The following is a 21669-nucleotide window of genomic DNA, read 5'->3' on the forward strand; positions in this document are numbered from 1 at the left end:
TTTTCTGATTTTCTATCCTGACAGCCCCTCGGACTCCTCGGGGGCCTCTTGTGGTGGTCCTGTACTCAAGTTTGGGATATATATTTGTTTGTTTTTTTTAAATCTACAGTGTATGCTTTATAGGTACGTTTTGCTTTTTGTTTACAATCCATGACTGAATTGGGATAATCATTTTTATAACAAAAATAGAAATAGTGTGTACGAGTATTTTAAGTCTTTATTTTCTTTAAAATGTCTCATTGTGTTTTTACATGTAATAAAAATGAATTTTTAAAAAAAGCAGTGTGTTTTAAATATAGGGCATGTATTTAAAAAAAACAACAGTTATTTAAATCACAGTTTACCTTGTACTGATCCAAAACAGAGGTTTCACTCTATTTCTTTCTCTTTTTTTTAAACACACATTCTCTCATTTCTTCTTTAGTGAAGTTGGACGAAATTATGTTTTCTTGCTCAGTTGAAGCCTTTGAAAAGATCAAGATACTTCTGGTCAATTTGGCTCTGGAGCTCTTCTGGGATGCAGTGAGAAAATTTGTAATTTTCTTTGATCCACTTTCCTCCCTCAGTGTTCTCGATGGCCACTGCGGCTACACCTGCAGAAAAGGGATTGTGTTATTTAGTAAAAAATGTTGAGGATCTTTGAATTATGGCACGATGATGTATCTATCTTGACTTACCTACAACAGTGGCTCCCAACTTCTCCACAAGCTGGATCGCAGCCTTCATAGTGCCTCCCGTCTCTATCCATTGGTCCACTAACAGTACCCTCATCCCTGCAGGATGGAGAGATGTGTCAGCCACTGACATCCCAGGAAGCTTTTTTTAAAAAACATTTTTTGCTGAAGTGTTCACATGGTAAACAAAGTAAAATATTTATTTAAAATGGAAATCCATTTTTTTATTGAATAGGACATAGCAAATAACGACTGTAAATGGAAAAACGAAATGAATAGTTCGCAATACTGTATTTAGGGCCAAATACAAAGCAAACAACACAAATAATATATTATTCTAGAAAATGCTAGGGTTAATACATGCCAGAAGAATGAACTAGATACTTAAAATTAAATCTAATAAACATCAATCTTTCTGCCCCATCTTTTATTCTCCACTGTGGGACTAACTCCAACTGTAAAACCTAACAGAATAAATATAAAAAATAAATAAATCTTTAATAATAATTTCCAAAACTGTGCATGTCTTGGCAGTAGAAAATACAGGAGGGATACAAAAAGTCTGCCTGTGGACTAAGAAGATCTTGTGTTTTAAAATGAATAAAAGTAACTCCAAAGTGATGCTCATAATATCTGTGTCAAAATTATTGGATATTTTTTTTCAGCACACTCACACTAGAGGGTGCTGTGTCACAGGGAATAATGGACATGAAGTTGAAGAAACCTGCAGTTTAAAACATTTGGGTCATGTATTCATATTAATTTTAGACAATTAATTCATTAATCAGTTAGACCAAATCAGCTGCTATTTTCATACTTTTCTTTGCCAAATATGATAATAAACTAAATATCTTTGTGTTTTAGACTGTTAAACAGCATTTTGAACACATCACCCTGGACTGTGGGATATCACAATGGACAATGTTTACTATTTTTCTTTTTTTTAATTTAAATTTTTAAGTGATTTATAGACAATCAAGTAAATGATCTACAGAATAATTCACTATGAAAGCCAGAATCAATATATTGAATTTTCAATAGATATAAATAAAAAATATAAAAGATATAAATCTTACAGCCTGGTTTAACTTATCCATACATTTTTATATGTTTAAATTCTGTTTATTATTTCAATTTTAAATATAAATACACCTGTGCAATTAATATTTAGAAAAAACACAAATAAAATAAGTCTAAACTGATTAATTTCCTTATAAGCACTACCAAATGGTGGTAGATACACTTTAAGCTGTGGCTGTCACTACCCTGAGGCATCCAAACATTGCCAGCTGGGTAAACATTGGTCTCCTCAGGAGAAAAAACTGACATTGTGAGAGGGTAAAAACCAATGGAAGACGAACCTGGTCTTAGCGCATCCAGTCTTACTTCCATAGTCTTTTCTCTGCCTGTGTAGTCTTTGTAATTTTGGTTTTGGGTTGGGACACACAAGTGTCCCGCTTTGCGGACAGCCAGAAAACCTTTTCCAAGGGTGCTGGCAATAGACGCACCTGAAAAACATTTATCAGAAACATTCATCTGCACCGACAGAATGGCTTAGAAATTATCATGTTGTGTGGCTAAACTTCCAGCGTAAATAGTTTTCACACAGTGTTGTGCCCTCCATAAGGGTTACCGTGTCTAAATTTAGTACCTTAGGTCAGGGGTTAGGTTTCTAGACCAGCGTACTAACAGAGTAACAACCTCTTAAAATAAAATTACTGCTTGACACCAAGTGTGAATGCTCTTAGCCTACCAATTTATATCCTTCTTAAAATTAATTAGTGTGTTTTCTTACCGAGAATGAACCCCATTGCATCTATCCCGGCAACCAAATCAATGGTGTCGCTGTGGAATGGGCTGAGAAGGTCTTTGACACAGTCTGCAAGAGCCTGGATTAAATGCAAAGACAGTCAGTGCACATAATGCCAAGTGTGCACATGAAATGCATGTACAGCTTGTATTTTTCAGTTAAAAATTAGTTTAATGATGTGTTCAGTGAGACAGGCGACAGTAGAAAAAGCATCAAATAACTATAAATCATCCTTTTTTTCCCCACTCATACCTGTGAGTTGCAGTAGAGTCTGGACGGGTCCAGCCAGGCAAACTTTGGTCCTTTAGTGTTGGGTGCCATCAGACAAAGGTACCATCCTTTATGTCGGTCTGCAGGAGCTGCCAACACGTCCATTTAAAAAACAAAACTTCAAGTCTGTGCTGTACGAAGGAGAAACTGGGGGGAATGAAGTGGACTGTGAATAAGTGAGTGACCCATCTCAGGTTCCAGGGGGGTGATTGGTGGGAGGGAGGGGGCTGCAGTGAGTGATTCGATGACCAGTCTCAGCCTTGTTAACCATTGCAGAAGAAAAGTCATTTTTATCTTGACATTTTGACATTCTGTATGTCACAAAGGTCTGGGTTGAGATGACCCATTACAATGACAAACCTATGTGGGTGAAACCATTTCCCTCCTGAATTTACAGGAGAACTCAACTTGACCCTTTTTATCTTTTGTCATCACAGCGTCTGCAATACTTGCTGTTAGGATGCAGAGCAGAAAATGCAGATAGCACTTGATAAGAAAAAGGAAATGCTCCACCATTTTCTTTTGTTGCTAATTTCTTTTTGTTTAACATCATTTGAGGAAGCTGTTTGTGTCTGAAAGTTTAGACTGCCGAACACCTTCTTGTTTTATGGTAGTGTGGGGAAAGTTTGTATTGCATTATTTAGCTCGTTTAATACAGCTCTTGTACACTTTACATCTCTGTAACTTAGTGTCCAGTTTTTTTTTTACTTCCTTTAATGTCCTTTTCCTACACTGCAAATCAGTACTTCATAAAAATGCATCGGAGAGGATGACCTAATTTATTAATGTTTCTAAATTATTGCTTTTTATGCTCTGGTTTCAATGAATTAAAACACTTTGTGTGCTTTTTAAAATAGCATTGTTAAGTATTTGATTAGCAAAAGAGCAATGTTTTATTTCAATATTGATTATCAGGTTAATTAGAAGACATTTTTGTGATGTTAGCAACAAAAGATAAATTGCATAATTTTCGTTATTGCTGCAACACTGAATAATAAGATATGTATTCATTCTATTTGACCAGAAGCTATAAATTATATTTAAAAGTCCAGTGTGTAGGTTTTGGGGGCATCTAATGGCAGAAATTGTATGTTATATTTAACATATTAACATATATATGTATATCTTTTCTTTTTTTTTTTTTTTTTTTCATCTTTTAATGTTGAATGAGCCATTTATATCCACATACAGAGCAGGTTCTGGTCCACAGAATCCACCATGTTGCTCTACAGTAGCCTAGAATTGACAAACTAAACAGTCTCTCTATGGGGCCATTCACGTTTTTGCATTTTCACATCAGCCACCGTGGTTGTGCACGCTTGGCACACAGGGGAAGTTGCAGTTCTGCAACCTCACCACTAGATGTCACTAAATTCTAAACACTGGACCTTTAAAATACAGCCACCTTTCACATGGGGTCAGTGTTGCAAAAGAGACATTATTAGTCCAATATTACATCTAGACATGCCTAAAGCTTTGTATTCATTTATTTTCATTTGATTGGTTATAAACATGATTTTGAATTATTTTTTTCAAAAGTCTGTCACAGAAAATGACACACTACTTTTTGGGGATTATGGTTAAATACAATAGAATTTCAAATCTGTGATTGGTATTGGCAATACCCTCCCAAATATTTGGATTTCTGTCAGTAAACCCACAAGTGTTGAAGCTTAGATTAGCAAGAATGTCTCATGTTTTAAGATTTCTGTGCATATTTGCACCAAACACAAACACTTGGTCAATAACTGACATCAACCCTGGACTGAAGAAACTGATGACTGATCCTCTAAAATCGTTAATTTTCCCCTCATGCATGCCTCAGGTTGTTTTTCAGAACTGCCTCAGATGTCACCGGAGGATCGGTGTTTGAATAAGCTCAGCTTGTGATCATGTTCACAGCTGGAGCAACAAATTCCATTTTCTTACTGTATTCCCAGTACATTCCCCAGTTCTCAGACCGGAAAGGTTATTAAATAAACTAATCTGAAATTTCATCCCAGTTTTGTACAATAGATTTCAAGCTGAGCTAAAGACTGAATGTCCACCTTTCTGCCAGAAGGGACTGTACTTTCCCACAGTTGTGTCTCATTGTGAACCAAGTGACCTCACAGTTAAGGTAAGACTGGGGTTATCACATGCTCTTTTACACTTTTGCATAAATGTATGCTCACTTCAAAGATTTCCATCATGATCAGACAATATATTTACATATTAACATGTCTGACTGATAGTGCTGTGTGAGTTCATGCTGAATAATTTATCTTATAGAGAAATGCTTAACTTGCAGAAACAATTTTTGGGACAACATAAACAAACAACAACACTGAAACAAAGGTGCAACAAAACATTGCACTTGAACTCAGTGCAAAGATCCAGCGACCAACTAGCACACACATTCTTCACCTGCATGAGAGGAGTTATCTCTCCATACCAGCAGGCAGCAGTAGTCTATATTCATCATTCACAAAGACGGGACGGATTCAAGATGCTAGTTGGCCAAATAGCTCATTGATAACACAACCAGATATTGAAAGGACAAATATTTAGCATGCCCTAGCAAACAAAAACACAAACAATTACAAACTGTTACTGCTAAAAGGGAACAACAGCTAAAAAAAAAATGATCTACCTATTATAAAAAGTCTGTTTTTTTATCTCACTTTCTATTTTCTTCTCTCCTCGGCCGGCCATAGAATCAAAACAATGAATAAATAACAGCAACAACAGAGGGATTTTATATCATGCATTAATACAGAAATATATTAATTTCTAAGTCAGTCAGTACCATGAAAACCACCCCCCACCCCATTTCCAGTAGGTAGGGCTAACTTTACTACTACTGTACAATTGTTGGGATGTAATGTTATGTTGTCTTAGACCCCAGAAAGACTAGCTTGTTGCCTAGGCCTCAGCTAATGGGGATCCTTATAATAAACAATAACCAACTATGTAACACAAATCAGTGTCTTTAAATAGCTCTCTGTAGGCCAAATCGTTTATATTGATGAGTTAAAACATTCACTCTCAACTTTGCAAGAAACATTTTTGCATCTGTAAACTCTGCACGCATATGTGGACAGTGAGTGTCTTCGACTCAGACACTGACTCTTTTAACTCATCCCGGGGCGCTGTTCTGCAGCTGTCCAGTCTGACAGCAACATTTCCCAGCGCGAATCAATATAATACATGTTTCATCAAGTGTCAGCTTTCACACCCACTGTGCGCTATGAACTCAAAATCTTTCCACTGGGATTATCAGCCTCATTTTTTTTGGGCCCCAATCCCTCCTGCAGTCACTTTAATTCATGAGAAAGCTTTTTTCTTCCCCCTCCACCCTCAAGGTTTGGTCGAATGTTGCCTCTGGTGATTTTACATCATTTCTCTCCGCCTTCCAACAATCCGATTTCAGTGCCTTGAGTAGGCTGGATCTCTGCCTCTAGGGCTCCGTGTAAGACCAGCCATGTGACAAAACACTGGGCTGATGAAAAAAGCAGCCTGACAAGAGCTATTTCTTTTCTTTTTCTCAGTCACTTGTTCACAGATGCAGAGGAATTTGCTGTGCATCATTTTATTAACTGACATTGGGTTTGTGTGAGACTTTGTCAAAAAAGAAAGAAAAAAATCACAGAGACCAAATATCTCCGATATATAGTCAGACACAGATCTGCAAAACAATTCATGCATGAAACAGTTTCCCTGATGACAATGTGCAGCATCACTGAAGCTGCTGATACACTGATGACTAAACTAATGTGTGCTTTTATTATTGTTTCATGCACACTATGTCCACTACAAGTATGGGCAAGACAAGGGTGCTGCAGGTTGCATGCTCAAATGACAACAAAAGTCCACATATAAGGGACTGTATTTTATTTATAAGGGGGAAGGGGGTGATGCAAAACAGGGAAGGCATGTTAAATATTTTTAAGCACTGTGGGACTTGTTTTTCAATTTTGGATAAGGGTAGGGACAATCAACTTTAAATAGTTGTGTAATAGTTGTATTTTGTACTTAACACTACTGTACTCTACTTTAAATACCCCCTGAACCCCAAATGGGGTCCCCCTGGTGGGTTTGAAAGGCAAAACTATAAAACCTATTTCAGCCACCTAAAAAAAATCCATATAAGTAAGTGTATGCTATATTGAGTATTTTCACTGCATTACCTTAATGTCAGACAGTGATTTCCAACTGGAAAAAAGCAGTTTTATCACTCTCTTCAAAGCCAGACTCCAGTGAGAAAAACAGTAATTAAACATAGCTAAACACAGGAGATGCTGGTCTACTGCTGCCTTGATCAGTTAGTTTGTGTTATTGTGTGACTTTGGGATTTATAAGGGTGTGTCTGGAAACTCCAATGTCACAAAAACCACAAACTTACTGCTCAAAGCAGCTACAGATCAGCAGCTCCTGTGTTCAAGCTAAAATTACTGTTTTTCTTAATGGAGTCTGGTGGCTTTGAGGAGAGCATAGACAGGAAACTGAAGCTTTTAATGGCTTTTCTGAAAGGTAAAATAGTGAAAATACTCTCAATGTTAGCGACCACTTTAAATGGTGTTCTTATTGGTTGGACTTTTTTTTAGGTGTTTAAATATGGTTAGTTGTTGACTCCTCCACAGCAGTACAACTTAGTTTCTGTATCGGCACTCCTGCCTGCTTCTCCAAACTGGGGGTTGCCAACTGACATATACTGCCTGTAACACACTGACTATGAATAAGTACCCCCCATAAAACCCCACTTCAACAGATCCTAACCATCCCTTTAAAAAATGTGCATGTTTTGGGAGATGACTCTTAATCCTGTTCTATTTGCTTGATGCTTCAGCTCCAATAAGATCTACATTTGGTGTTGAATATATGTGTTATGGTTGGAAGAAGGGTGATGCATTTTGCCCCAGTCACTCAGGAAGGCTCAAGGAAAAATATTTGTAGTTTCCAGTAGGATAAAGACAAAAACAGCAACAGAGTCACACCCCAGCTGCCCCATCCTCAGATAAATAAAGAACAGTCCCTAAAAATTTCATTATTTTTTTATAATCAAAATTTCAGATCTTCATGTCCACAACAAAATGCACAAATCACCAAAACAAATCAAGTGCTATATTAAAATGGTGAACTCGAAAAGAACACTAGTTAAATACTCCATCCTGCTTCCTTTTACAGGCTTTCCACACAGTTTGCAAACTTGCACACATCAGACTTGAACCTGTCCAATTTTCGATCTGTAGCCTGTAGTCTATTTCAGGGTTTAGTTTTTACAGAAATGTAACCCTGAAATAATTTGTAGTGTTTAGAGTATAAAACAAAGTGTGACTCACTTCACATCTTCCCAAATCACACAGCTCACCTCATCTGAGCCCTCTGAGGCCCTTCAGTCAGTGCGGTTTGCGTGTGACAGCGCCAACCTTTCCTCACATTCCACAATGAAAGAGTTTTGTCCCTACATTGTGATTTAGGTCATCACCGATTCAGTGGCTGTTTTGTGGCATTTGAAAGATGTCCAATCTCCTGGGTTGGCACAATCCCCCCATGCCTGTTACCATGGGAAGCAGGGGCAAGCTAGAACCTCCTCCATGCGTGTTCCCAAAGTAAATCTCCACTTTCTGGGGGACGTATGAGCTGGGGGGTTGGGGAGGTAACTTGCGGTCATCTCTGTGTGCAGAGAAAGGTGCTGGAGGTCCATGCACACACCCACAAATTAACCCTGTCCTCTCCCTCTGCACGCTTTAAGTCAGTGAGGTAGCAAACTGCTGCGCTCTGTGGCTGTGTATTCTAAGAAAATACTCAACCCCGGCTGGAAATCTAATGCGGTTGATTCAGCAGACTCCTCCCCGCGATGCCATTTATCCTATTAATAATCACACCACTTGAGCTTCGCCTTAAAAGTGGGAGGGCTGCTCGAGCGCGCCAGAAAACCGCGAGGAGCTGTCTCCGTTACGCGTGGTGCTGAAAGTGCCACTCGCAGCATCATGTGGTCAGTCTTCTTTGTCTTTCTGTCTTATCTGGACAGAAACTTCGTCAAGGGAGACTTTTTAAGCCGCGCTTTAGACGCAGAGAAGGAGAGCAAAGAGATGTTCTCCATGCTCAATGGCACCTTTTGCGCTAAAATGTCAACCGTGAGGGAGAATTTCCTTTACCAAGTGTCAGACGGAGCCGAGGTGGTGCGCTCCGTCGTCAGCCCAGCCGGGAAGCTCGTGAATTGCTCTGTAACAGTGAGTCAGATGCAGGTGAAAGCGTTCATGCACGAGTGCAGGTTAGGACTGAAAGAGCAGAGAGGCGGTCGGCAGCTGGAGACGCGTTTTACTCGCATGGATGTAGCCAAAGTTATGTGCCAGGAGTTTAAAGACAGGTCGGAGCGCAGCGGCAGGATAGAAAGGGGAAACAGCGAAGATTCTGCGCTGCAGGACAAGGTTTTAAAAAGATCCAAGAGAGGCTTCACTTATCCTGGGACTCTTTGGTGTGGAGCTGGAAACATGGCTGATCATTATGACCAGCTGGGTGGGTAATATGACTTCACTATCTTTAAGGACATTCGGTTAAATATGTATGTTTTTATATGCAATAATAATTCTGAGCTCCTTGTTGCAGGAGACTTTGCAGAGACCGACAGCTGCTGCCGCACGCACGACCACTGCCCTCATGTCATCCACGCCTTCTCTTCCAACTATGGCCACACTAATTTCAAGTGGCACTCCATCTGTCATTGTGACTGTGATAATGAGTGAGTAAAACCCTCTACAAATGAGATCAATGTTTTTTTGCTTGAAAAATAGCCCAGTTAATTGGACCATTATTGAGCTTTTAAGCTGTATGTAGGACAATGTTTTGAAATAAGACATAAAAAGGGAGACAGCAAGAGGAACTATCACAAAATTATGATATATATATATATATCTATATATAAACATTGCGCGTCAGCCTTTTAAAGAATCAGCCTGGGGGGGTTGAAAGCACAATCAACATAAAGAACTGCATCAGAATGAACTATAGAAAACGGAACTTTTCAAAATAAACTCAGACCTTACGTTCAATAAGCAGCTCTTTATATGTTACTATCTGAAACTCAAAAACATAACATTTTGCATTGGCCATCAACCTTAGGAGTTTTAGAAGCATAATTAAAAATGCAACACAATTCATTAAAACAAAACATAACTTGTTCAAATAAATCCTGTGACGAACTGAGAAATGTGTCGCTATTGGTTTGATCGAAAAATATAATTTTGACAGCTTTAAAATGTACTAGAAAATGCTGAAATGTAATGACAGTTTGGCAGATACAGTGTAATCATAATCATAAATACACTTCACAAATTGCAATAGTTATTACTACTGGTTCTAGTATTGGTGTATTGCAGTGCATGTGGGTAGCTAAAATCAATGGCAAACTCTATATGATCTATTTCATTGTTTTTCACTTGTTAAATGTATTGTAATATGAGTGGTGTGTAGGTTATATCACTGGTGATTGTAAAAGCTTTTGCAAAATGTTAGAATGTCATAAAAAATGTAATAAAAAGCTCATAAAATGTCATATGTGTCATAAACAAGTCATAAAAAATCTTAAGTGTGTGTATTTTTCCTGTAGGGCCCTCAATCATATGACGACCGCTTAAAAGTGTGCACAGTCATTAAAACTTTGAGAATCCCTGATCTAAGATTTTTATATCAAAATGCTTTAAGACGGCCAGTTTAACTGTTAAGTTTCTGAAAATTTCTCTAGGGGGAAATTCCCCCCTGGAGAGTTGGGTCGCAGAGAGTGTAAACTGTGGAGGGATTACAGCCCTGCAACAGCTGCAGTGCAAATCGAAAGCAGGAATCTTAAATAGGGATGGAATCATAGCATTAAGACAAACAGAAAAATGCCCAAATCAGTTACTCTGCTACTGTAAGATCAAACCGTGTTTCCATCTCTTTCTGCATTTAACTGATTTCTAAACAAGTCTATATGTTTGCTCTCTCTGCAGGTTGAAAGATTGTCTGAGGAAAGTAAACGACACATCCTCCCGTGTTGTTGGTCAGGCGTTTTTTAACGTCATCGGTGTGCCTTGCTTTGATTTTGTCTATCAAGAACAGTGTGCAGAGCGGCACTGGTATGGCCTGTAAGTATCTGGTGTTTAACTCTGATCTGCAACATAATATATTACCAGTGGTAGAAGACATGTTCAGATCCAGAAGTACTAATGCCACATTGTAAAAATACTCTATCACAAGTTAGAGTACTGCAGTGAAATTTTACTGAAGTAAAAGTAGGTATCTTCAGGAAAAAGTACTCAAAGCATTAAAAGTATAAGTACCAAATGCAGAAAAAACATCCCCAAAACTATAAGAAAAAAAAACAACTCAAAATTATTTAAAATAAAAGGAAAAAAACACCCCTCCAAAATCTAAATTATTTATACACCCTTAAACAGTTTTTCAAGAAATGTTTTATCAAAAAAGTTGGCTATAAATTTTCTGTTAATTGATTGACTAATCAGCTAATCATTGCAGCTGTACTTGTATAAACTGTTTTGTAATTACATTTTTAACAAAACATCATGTTTTCTAAACTCCTCTTATGTTTTTTTAATGCAAATATCTTAATCTGTAAAGTAACTAAAGCATTCAGATAAATGTAGTGAAGTAAAAAGTACAATATTTCCCTCCGAAATGTAACGGAGCAAAACTATAAAGTGACATGAAAAGAAATACTCAAGTACTAGTACCTCAGATTTGTACTTAAGAACTGTTCTCAAGTAAATGTTAATCTTAGTTACATTCTACCACTTCGTACTACCTCATAAAGTCACCACACACTACCTCTCCTTTGTTTGCTCTCTCATAGGTGTAAACGATATGAGAAGTTTCCCATTGCTGTGATGAGAGAGGCGGTCCCGTACGACTATGGTGGTATTGACGTCATTGATGAGCTGACGCCGGGTCCTCCCAGGGTGAAAGATTTGCAGAAAAGCCAAAAAGGAGAGAAACCAGAGAGTACAACACAGTCTACAATGTCCAGCCCTGAAGAGCCATCGCTCAGAAACGTTGTCACTGCCGCTGAGGACTTCATCAAGGTCCTCGCCACCGTCTCCACCTCTCAGAGCTCCACCACCGACTCTGACAAAAGCGAGACGCAAAGCTCAGAGAAGAAGAAGAGGAAGAACAAAGCCAAGAAGAAAACAAACAAAAAGCGAAAAGGAAAGGGGAGGAAAAGAAAGCAGAAAATTGGAGAAGTAGCTGCAGTTTCGCCGTCTGGCAGCAAAGCAGAAGAAGTCGTCACTCTAAGTAACTTCATCAGTGATTCACACAAACGCGACCAGTCAGGTAGAGACACAAACAGAGTGGATGACAGTGAGTATAAGCTCGGAGGAAAAGAGGAGCCCTTTAATGAAGTCATGAAAGATGAACCAGCGATGGATAAGGAGACCGTTTCCGTCACATCACCTGTGACAGTCCAGAGGAAACCAGCGGATGAAATCACTCTTTCTACGAGCACAACTGTTAGAGCAAATGCCACGAGGCTCAGAAAAGGGAGAAAGAAAAGCAAGAAACTCCCTCTTCCTTCTTCTGCAGACCTTGTAATGCACACAACAGACAACTTAAGAGCCTTCTCTTTCCCCACCATCATTTCCATAGCCCAAACGGCACAGCCCGAGCGACAAAGCTTTGCTGCCAGTACCCCCATTGTAATCCCCAAAGTCAAAAGGAACAGGTCAAAGGAGAGAGGGGACAGAGAGGGGAGGAAAAAAAGGAGGAAACTCAGCTCAGCTTCTCCCATTGTGGCCGCTGCCCATGAAAATTCCTCCGCGGACAATCTGAAAGTAATCCCACCCACTGGGGCTCCCACAGTACCATCGTTGCCCACCACAGAGCAGCAGGTTTCACACAGGGTGGACGTTTACGGAGGGAGGACGACTGTCCAAGTTACGGCTCTGAACTCCTCCTTTAGTGTTTTGAAAAAGCAAAAGTCGAAAGGACTAAAAAATCGAAGGAGAAAAACAGTTTTCCCTTCTTCTTCAAGTCAAAGTCCTCCGATTCTTCAAACTCCAGAGACAAGCAATGCACTGGACAGTCCTGCAACCACTGCTGCACTCAGCAGGTCTACAGAAGAAACTCACAATGAATGGAGGCTTTCTACTACCATCACGTTGGCCCCTTCTGTCATCATAAAACGACACAGAAAGACAATCAAACAGCAGAGAAAACCAAGACAGAAAGCTGAGGCTGCTGCTTTAAGTGATGTAGTTTCTGTCTCGAAACAAACTGAACAAACACTAATGACTTTTACAACCACACCACCGAAAGCTGCCACCACTGAAGAGCCACAGAGATCTGAAAAGCCTGATGTGACCACTTCAGCATCTCCCGTTATGAGTCCAATTCAGTTATCTATTGAGAGAGCAAAGGCACAATTCACCCAGAAGAAGAGGAGGAAAGCAGCACGGTCAGGGATGAACCGTGTGCTGCAACAGGAGAGCCGAACAGCCTAAAAAACACTTATCTGGTTCCTGTTGCTCAGACAAACCTACGACATTGAAATATATACAATCATTTATAATCTTTTCTGGTTCAGCACTTAAATCACAGAAATCATTTCTGATTGTAATGTGAGATTCATTTTTTGTCATACTGTTTTCTGCATGTCTACAATAAAATTTTTTGAATTATCATATGAATGTATCTGACAGTGCCTCTGTTTATATCCAGTGATAAAATAAAAGTAACATATTGGTCATTTTGAGAGTGATGCTCATTTATTTTCTAACTGAGAGTTTAATTCTCTTTTTAAAGATCATTTTTGGCTTTTTTTTTTTTAACCTTTATTAGACAAGACAGGGGACAGGAGAGAAAGAGGGGATGACATGTAGCAAAGGGCCGAGGGTGGAATCGGCCCCAGGGCCACTGCAGCAACAATAGCCTTTATACATGGGGCAGGTGAGCTAGTGGGCACCCCCAAAAGTTCGATTTTCTTACTCGCAATAAATAGACAGCAACATGTTTGAGATTTTTGGATTGATGTGTTGTTTTTGTACAAAATGATCTTTAATCACAGTGACTTTTTTCATATTAATGAGTCATGCCGTGTTACCTTGAATTCATAAAGAAAATTTTGGTTTTTTTCGCATGCCTCCACAAAAATGCAAAACATACCGATTTACTGATTGGGGGCCAAGAGCAAAACTATACAAAATCTCTGTTTACAAACCCTCACACAACTTGTGCAGTATAGTCCAAGTCTCATTTGTCCAGTCATATGTTCAGTGCTTCCCAGACACATGCATTTTAATGAAAATGATCTATTATCTAAAATCTAACCTCTTCAAAACCAGGCTCCAACACAAAGAGTTTTTTGAAACTGCATGTGTTTCAGTAAGTACTGAGCATATAAGTGGATAAATGATTATACTGCACAGTTTTTTATAAACTAATGTTTTGATATAGTTTTGTTGTAGCTTATTGTGGTATCAATATTAATCCAAAAATCCTCTGTGAAGTCATGCGAGGAAGACAGAGTTTTCTTCACTTATTGGGGTAACAAGGCATGACTTACTGATATAAAAATGATCAATTTGTGGGTGAAGTGTTTTTTTAATCAGCAAGCTTTAGAGGTGCTGGTGAGAAGATTTTGCTACCTTTTTGACAGCTAAAGCCTTTTCCACCTGTTTACAGCCAATGGCTGCATATTTGCAGTTCAGACACAAAGTGGTTGCAAGTTTTTTTGTGTAACACCGACATTGTGTGAAATACAGTTATCTATGTTCTTGCAAACAATTCCTTTAAATTTTGTAGATACCAGAAATAAATCATAATCATTTTGTGTGCACATTCCCTCAGCTGGAAATATTCATCAAGAGGAGAAAATTGGAAAACTCAGAGGCTTAAAGCTAACATGCTTAACCTGATTTGAATTTTTTGTGAACGTTTCCGTCCATGCAGCAAGCACAGAAACCGTGCCAAGAAAGTCCTGCAGGTTTATGTACTGTGCTCTTTGTTTAGAGGGGACTTTGGCCTTATAGTGTCCCCCTTTGTGTGGTATAACGCAAGGTCACATTCTCCACACAGATTAGGTGCTCACTTTGCACTTTAACCTCTCAGCTCTGAGGGTTTGTAACACCCTGTGCAGAGGCTAAAATCCTTCCAGGTCAGCTGATCATCACATGCTTGCATAAGACGAATTTAGCTGGATGAGTTTGCATGAAGTGCGATGTGCAGATTAGATCTCCATCACATCCGACACATCAAATACACAGTTGAGGGAAGATTTTCAGATATACAATACAACATCCGATTATCTTGTGTGAATCTTGCAAACAGTGGGAGCAATGAAACAATGCAGACTTTCACGCGACGGCTCAAGTTCAGATTTTTTGGAAGACACCCAAGCATTCAAAGGAGCTTGGCATTGAGGCACAATCATAAGCTGAAATGGCGGCACGACTAACACAGTTGGATCTGTGATTAGACCATTTCTCACAGTGAGGGGGAGAAAAGGCTGTGGGAATTTTCCATTTCTTTCACAAGTTTAATATGTTTGAGTTCATGTTGTGATGTTTCAAGTTTTTAAGCACATCATCTGCATATAAATATAAACACTAGGCTGGGATTTTTTAAAACTAAAATGACCATGAGTGGCTTGAGTAGTAAGTGAAAGTAATCACCGTGCAGTAAAATGGTCCCTGTCAGTGTTTCACTGTTAAATATAATGGTTTTGGATTCAGATAATAATTTTACTGCAGCATTAATGCGTATGTTGCATTTTACTGCTGTCTATGTTTAAGGTTGTGGTCATTTTAACTCCTTTATAGGTCGCTGGTAGTTTAATCTGCAGCAATGCATCACAGACTGTGATAACCTCATATCTCTGAAAAGTCCAGTTTTTATGGTGGCAAAAACAGGCCTGTTTCCAGCTTTGTAGTGGTTCATTTTCAAGCTAATCCAACAGGGATTTTTAAGGTGGGTAACTTTTTCCAGGAGTTGATTTTGGATATTAACCCCCAAGCTGAAGGAAAACTCACTTAAAAATATATATCAAAAACAGTTATTTACTGTGTGTGCAGTACAGACTATTTGGAAAAAGTAGCTTACTGTGAATGGGGTGAAGATGAAACCAGAAAGACTCCATCGGTGGGGTTTTGATGTCCTGTGGTCCATATACAGCACGGGTGGCTTGGTGTCGTATTTGGAAGAGCAAGCAGTGATGGCGGACACCTGTGCACAGAACAGGAAATAAAACATGGTTATAAAATGAAATCATAATATTCCCCTCTGTCTACTTATAACCATTCCTGCTTCTCCTAAATGCAAATTTTGGCTTAGTCCTGAATAATATAACCACTGGAAATCTTATTTCCAAAGTCTACGCAATGTTTTGGGCAGGTAATAGAGCCTGATTCTTTAATACATCGTTTAATATTCTTTAACATTTGGCATCTCAGGAGAAGAGAGTCCTCTTAAAAGGAGGTAAGTACAAGACTGCAGCTTTTATACTGTTTTAAGCATGCAGGTTAGTTCTCCTAAACTGTAAAAACCCACAACCTCCCAGTTATAATTTATGGTTAACCACCTTAAACTAGAGAAACTCAGATTTCTACTTTGTGGTTCTGCTAACAAATTTGTGAAAATGTGGCATCCCTTTAGGACTACACTTACTTTTGTGTGTGTGTGTATATGTATATACGTATGTATTGACCCTGAGTTCCAATACCAATACCACTATACTATTTAGTATGCCAGAAAAAGATTTAGTGTGAAATGTGAAATGTAGTATGCCAAAAACACCAGGATGTCCTACTACATCCGGCCGCATTTTCTGTTTTTCTGACCCACAATCCTCTGCGCAGTGGATAATTCATCACATATGTCATGGTGTGTCGTGTGAATATATATATATTATATATACAAAGCCGAGAGAGCACAAACATTTGACAGCTCACTAACAGATGACAGTTGGCATCAAATGTAAGTACCAATAATGTTTTGCGACATGTGTACAACTAATACCTAACTATTGCTGCACGAAGCTAAACGGATAAATGAGTGAAAGGATGTCAACAAATATTTGAATGAATTTTACCTTAGAATGGCTTAGTATGTCCCACTTGTATGCATACTGCATGCAACAGTGTGTATTTTGTAAGGGCAGCTACAGTACGTACTAAAAAGTAAAAAGAAAAAGTATGCGATTCAGAATGCAGCAATAGTTTACTGCAAACTGAGATGTACAGCTGATGCCTCCTCCGCACTGCATTGGTCGGATGCCCATTCGGCAGAGGTCGTGTGAGGGTTTTGACCTCAGCCTGTTACTGTGGAGAGGGCTTTCAAACATAGGAGACATGTGTTCAGAGGCACGCTCTGGTCAGGCAGAAAAAAAAACAAAACAAAGCTATGTACAATCCATAGTATGAGCGATAATGAGTACACCGCATTCTCTGCTGCATCCTTTTAGGTGAAGAATCCAATAATTGATTATATTCATCAACACAGAGGAGGATTTATTGATTGAGAGAAACCAACACGCGCTGGTTAAATTGGCTGATGTGGCAGTGATGTATGAGGGAGAGAGGGATGTTGCGCTTCTGCTTCAAGTGATCCCGAAGGGTTGCTCATCAAATACAAACGATCCTGCTTCTTCAAACTGACTATGTTGGTTGTGTAGATACAGTAAATTAAGGGTGAGAGCAGTATTTCAAGTATGTATAGAATTTTTCAAAAAAAGGGCTACAAAGTGCTTTACAGTTGCAGAAAGAAAAATAAATATTTAAATCAAAGGTAATCTATGGTTTTTAAATAAGAAGGAACATCAGTGAAATGACTGATTTAAAAATGTTTCTGAACGGCTTCCTGACCTAAATCATTTAATGATGGCGTTCCTGCTGCTTATTGATTGAATGAGGTTCTGTACATTCAAAGTTACTCATCTCATAACAGAAAAATCTTCATTATGACCCAGATCTGGAGGTTGAAATGAACCTGTAGTTCTATTCATCATTGTAGACTGTTTTTGTGTGAGTTGCTGAGTGTTCGAGATATTGGCTGTAGAGATGTCTGCCTTCTCTCCAGTATAAACGAACCAGCTGGCACTCTACTTGTTTTGCTCAAAGTGCCGTTATGTCCACCACTCTGCAACTCACACCAAAACAATCTAGATGAAAAAAATAAGAAAGAAAGGTCAGAGGAAAAATACGCAATTTTGATTTTGGGGTGATCTGTCCCTAGGAGAATTTTCTTTTGTTAAAAATTCATTGTAATTACAAAATTTCTTCCAAACTATAAAAATTCTGTTCACTGGTGTGCTGCATGTCCATTCAAAGATCTTACTCAAATCTTACAATGGGATACGGCTACGTGCCTCTTTCTGTCTCTAAACAAGCCCAGTCATCATTATTTTATTCCTGGCAAGTGATAATGGCAGAGACTCGCCCCCCATTTCTCTGACCCACATTTTCTGTTTGGGCGCGAGGAGCCTCAGCCTGGTCACAAAACAGTGAGCCAAGTGCTTTGCCACTATTTGTGTACATATACAAATGTAGGCTCTGTGTAACTGGATGTTCATTAACATCAGAAAGATGGTGGGTGGTGGTGGTTGGCAGTCGTTGGCTAACCTTGGCTTTCCTGTGGACTGGAAGTTGAGCAGGAACCTCGCTGGCAGCTCTCTACAGGCTGAAACACACAGGAATGAAAATAGGTTTCTCAGCTATACAGAATGGGACTGCAGTCTGGACCTGCCAGAGGCTGCTTACATGGCTAAAAATTCATATATTTACATTATCTGATAACAAATTCTTGCACCTTCTCACCTCATCATCATCTCCTTTCATCTGTTGATATTGTGGAAGAAGAAGAAGCAGATTGCTCCTCTGTTGTTGACTGCAGAGAAAATAAGAGACATTTAAGTAACAAGCAAAACATTGTTCCAGGTTGATGCTTTTCTGCAGCCTCCTCAATATCGGAAAATGCATTAACTATGCCTCAGTTATCACTTTTTTCTCTTCGCATTGCTTTTCCTTATTTAAAAAGGAAAGAATGTTTTTGTGTCTGATTAATGTTCCTATCATTTTGTGATCATTTGTTTTGTGTTCATTTATATTTCTCCTTTTTTCCACAATGTTGTATATTTGCTTGATGTGTGTAAAGCAGTGGTTACTTGAATTATCACCAAATCATCTATTTCAGTATGACTTTAAGAAGCCATTAGCTTTTAACCTCATTAGAAAAGTTTTGACTGCCTTTAAAATCAGGTGATAGGTTACAGTTTTAGTTTTATTGAACAGATAGGGTAGGTCCTCCCTAGTTAAGGGGAAAAAACATGTATTTGTAAAAACTATTTAGGAAAATACATGTAAATACAAAGAAAAAAAACTGGGGGGGGTAAAGGAGACACACAAAATGTATGCATGAATTTAGCACATATTATCTGACATTAACCATAAAAAATGCTGAATTTTGCCTCCTTTATAATATGTAAGACTGTTTTTACTGTCTTACTTCAGATTACATATAACGTATGTGTTCTTCTTAAATAAATACATTCATATTAGCCAAAAGCGCCCACCATGACGTCACCATATGGAGGCGTGAAATAATACTGTGCTTGTGACCTCTAGTGGGAAAAACCTGAAGGTATCCAAGTTGTCTTGCAAATCCATACTGTATGTTTGTGAAAAGTAAATTGTTTCATTTAAGTTTTTAAAATATTGTTGGATAACTTATATTATTTCATTGCAAGGCATTGTTAAAAACAACAACATCATTTAGGTTAAACCTACCATTTACATACAATCCAGGACTTGTTGATGAAACTCATATGTTCATATGGAGGAACTAGTAGATTTAAAGTAAGAACATCTGCTTTTCATTACCATAATTAAGTTCTTAGTCCTAACAAATGACTTACTGAAAAAGAACTCGAAGTGAATCCTTCAGGTATTGTACTTCAATTACTTACTGTACACAAGGAGTAGTGTAGAACACTATGATATATACTTCTGGTGGTCTTGAAGATATGACATGTTGTCTTGTGACTGAGTTGTTTGTGTAGAGCTACTGTGTGAGACTTTGAGTTTGTGTTATGTGTTACATTGGTGTTGCAATGTGCTTAGTCAAACTGTAAGTATGAATGTCATGGATGTGTTGTCATGTAATCTAATAAATGAAATATTGTTCATGAAAATAAAGGAGACTCCAGGAATAGTAGCATCTGTCTAACACAGAAGCTAAAAGGGACCTTAATAAACAAACTACTAAAACTAATAAAGTAAATCCCTATACTTATATAAAACTCTGAAAGTGCTTGTAAATGTTTACCAGCTCCCCCTCCAGCTCTTGAGCAAAGGGATCCAGTTCCAGCTCTGTGACGCTTCAACATTTACATGTTATCTTCCACTTCAAAGCATTCACAACCATCTTGTGTGCCCACTCACAGGTCTGGGGATGAACCATCCAGAGCTTCAGTGAAAGAGTCAGAGCTGTAAATTCAAACAGTGACAACACGCCACATGCTGGCCATCATGCAAATAACTTGGATTTTGTTCAGTCATACTAAAAGTGAGTTGTATGACAATTTAAATCCAAAACCAGTGATGTTTTTAATCTCACAGGGTTGCAAAATGTCAAAATGTGTTTTAGGGTCTGACCTCAGTCTTTTTTTTTTGCATGTCCCAGGACTCTTCCTCAACATCTTCAGCAAGTCTCAACCTCTTCTGTGCATCCTGGAAAGCTCTGTGAAGCAGACACTAAAATGATGACAAATTTCAAATGAACAACAGATATTTGTGACACTGGTAAAACAGACAGAAGACTCCCATGCAAGACTTAACACACAAAAAAAATATAAAATATAAATATAAAGTCAAAAAGGTTTACCTCTGTCCAAGGGCAAGCATAGATTTGCGAAAACGCTAGGCCTGAAGATAAAGTCAAAAATACAGAACAGAAACAAATACCAAAGAAGTTTAACTAGGAACATTAGACACAAAGGAAGTATGAACAGGCAAAGAGAACGGGGAACACTGAATTTGCTGGGGAGAAAGGCAAATGCAGGACAGGTGAAACTAATCAGACTTGGGTTGGTAATCACACAAACAGGAAGCACACAAGGGCAGGAAATTGAGGTGAGCATACAAAACAAAACAGGAAGTCACAACATATTACCAGAAACTTCATCCACAGACCGAATGTGACAATATTCATATTAAAACCACATGGATCACTCTAACTTGGAGGATTACATCAATGTACATGAACTTAATGAATATTCATAAATAAAGAGATAAAGACAAATAAATAAGTGAATAAATAGATGAATAAATAAAATGATAATAGCATTGATAAAATAAATAAATAGATAGATAAAAAACATGATGAAGTAAATGAAAGGATAACAGCACAAAGTAAAATAATAATTATGTAAAAAAAAAATAAAATGATGTTGAGAGTGGGAAAACTGTAAAAGAGACTAAAATATATGAATAAATGGTCAATGGAAAAATACTGTTCAATTAAAAGCCAAACTAAAAAGGTGGGTGTTGAGTTTGCTTTTAAATATATCAACCTCTTCTGCTGCCCTTAAAGTAAAAGTCGCAGAACCACTGTATAAAAATACAAAAACTCCACTACAAGTAAATTTTATTCAAAGCATTCAAGCTTTTACTCAAGTAGTTGGCTGCAAAATACACTTAAAGTATCAAAAGTAAAATTACTTCTGCTAAATAACATCCCTTAAAGTGTTTGTAATTCATGTCATGGAGTGTTATTAGTGATGCATTAACATGTAAGAAGCATTTGAATTGAGCTAATTTGAACAACCTTTTATAGTGTTAAATCGTTTTCTTTGACCAAGTATCATAATTAGTAAATTCATCTAATGTTGAATTTATTAACCAAAGCTGCCAAATAGACAGAGGAGTAAAAAAAGTAGAATATTTCTGTCGA

The 21669-nt window shown here is 38.1% G+C and overlaps 2 protein-coding genes across 4 annotated transcripts; one reads left to right on the top strand and one right to left on the bottom strand.

The window, feature by feature from the left end:
- Positions 1-283: 283 nt before the first annotated feature.
- Positions 284-20187, bottom strand: zgc:174895 (uncharacterized protein LOC100126024 homolog). Of its 2 annotated transcripts, XM_042486010.1 has the most exons (9): positions 20044-20187; positions 18537-18606; positions 18342-18399; positions 15826-15948; positions 2737-2843; positions 2470-2563; positions 2036-2182; positions 678-773; positions 284-593 (listed from the first exon to the last, which is right to left on the bottom strand). In XM_042486010.1, exons 2-9 carry the CDS (start codon positions 18555-18557, stop codon positions 454-456), a joined length of 786 nt encoding a protein of 261 aa, XP_042341944.1. In that variant the 5' UTR covers positions 18558-18606; positions 20044-20187; the 3' UTR covers positions 284-453. The 2 variants fall into 2 exon arrangements, with proteins under 2 accessions (XP_042341944.1, XP_042341945.1); XM_042486011.1 differs by lacking the exons at positions 18342-18399; positions 18537-18606; positions 20044-20187 and having other exon boundaries at positions 2737-2901; positions 15826-15878.
- On the top strand, positions 8505-13263 carry proca1 (protein interacting with cyclin A1). 2 transcript variants are annotated; one of them, XM_042486007.1, is made up of 4 exons: positions 8505-9255; positions 9346-9478; positions 10725-10859; positions 11585-13263. In XM_042486007.1, exons 1-4 carry the CDS (start codon positions 8727-8729, stop codon positions 13227-13229), a joined length of 2442 nt encoding a protein of 813 aa, XP_042341941.1. In that variant the 5' UTR covers positions 8505-8726; the 3' UTR covers positions 13230-13263. The 2 variants fall into 2 exon arrangements, with proteins under 2 accessions (XP_042341941.1, XP_042341942.1); XM_042486008.1 differs by having other exon boundaries at positions 9358-9478.
- Positions 20188-21669: the final 1482 nt, after the last annotated feature.

This window comes from Plectropomus leopardus, chromosome 5 (genome assembly GCF_008729295.1).
Source record: "Plectropomus leopardus isolate mb chromosome 5, YSFRI_Pleo_2.0, whole genome shotgun sequence".
NCBI classification, from domain to species: Eukaryota; Metazoa; Chordata; class Actinopteri; order Perciformes; family Serranidae; genus Plectropomus; species Plectropomus leopardus.

What these genes read in the sequence shown, in the direction of transcription:
- proca1 (XM_042486007.1), top strand. Translation starts at nt 8,727, where the DNA reads ATGTGGTCAGTCTTCTTTGTCTTTCTGTCTTATCTGGACAGAAACTTC. An exon ending in TGATCATTATGACCAGCTGG is followed by an intron (nt 9,256 to 9,345) that starts GTGGGTAATATG and finishes TCCTTGTTGCAG; the next exon opens with GAGACTTTGCAGAGACCGAC. An exon ending in GAGCGGCACTGGTATGGCCT is followed by an intron (nt 10,860 to 11,584) that starts GTAAGTATCTGG and finishes GCTCTCTCATAG; the next exon opens with GTGTAAACGATATGAGAAGT.
- zgc:174895 (XM_042486010.1), bottom strand. Translation starts at nt 18,557, where the DNA reads ATGAAAGGAGATGATGATGAG. An exon ending in CAGTCCACAGGAAAGCCAAG is followed by an intron (nt 15,949 to 18,341) that starts GTTAGCCAACGA and finishes TTCTGTGCACAG; the next exon opens with GTGTCCGCCATCACTGCTTG. An exon ending in TGCAATGGGGTTCATTCTCG is followed by an intron (nt 2,183 to 2,469) that starts GTAAGAAAACAC and finishes AATGTTTTTCAG; the next exon opens with GTGCGTCTATTGCCAGCACC.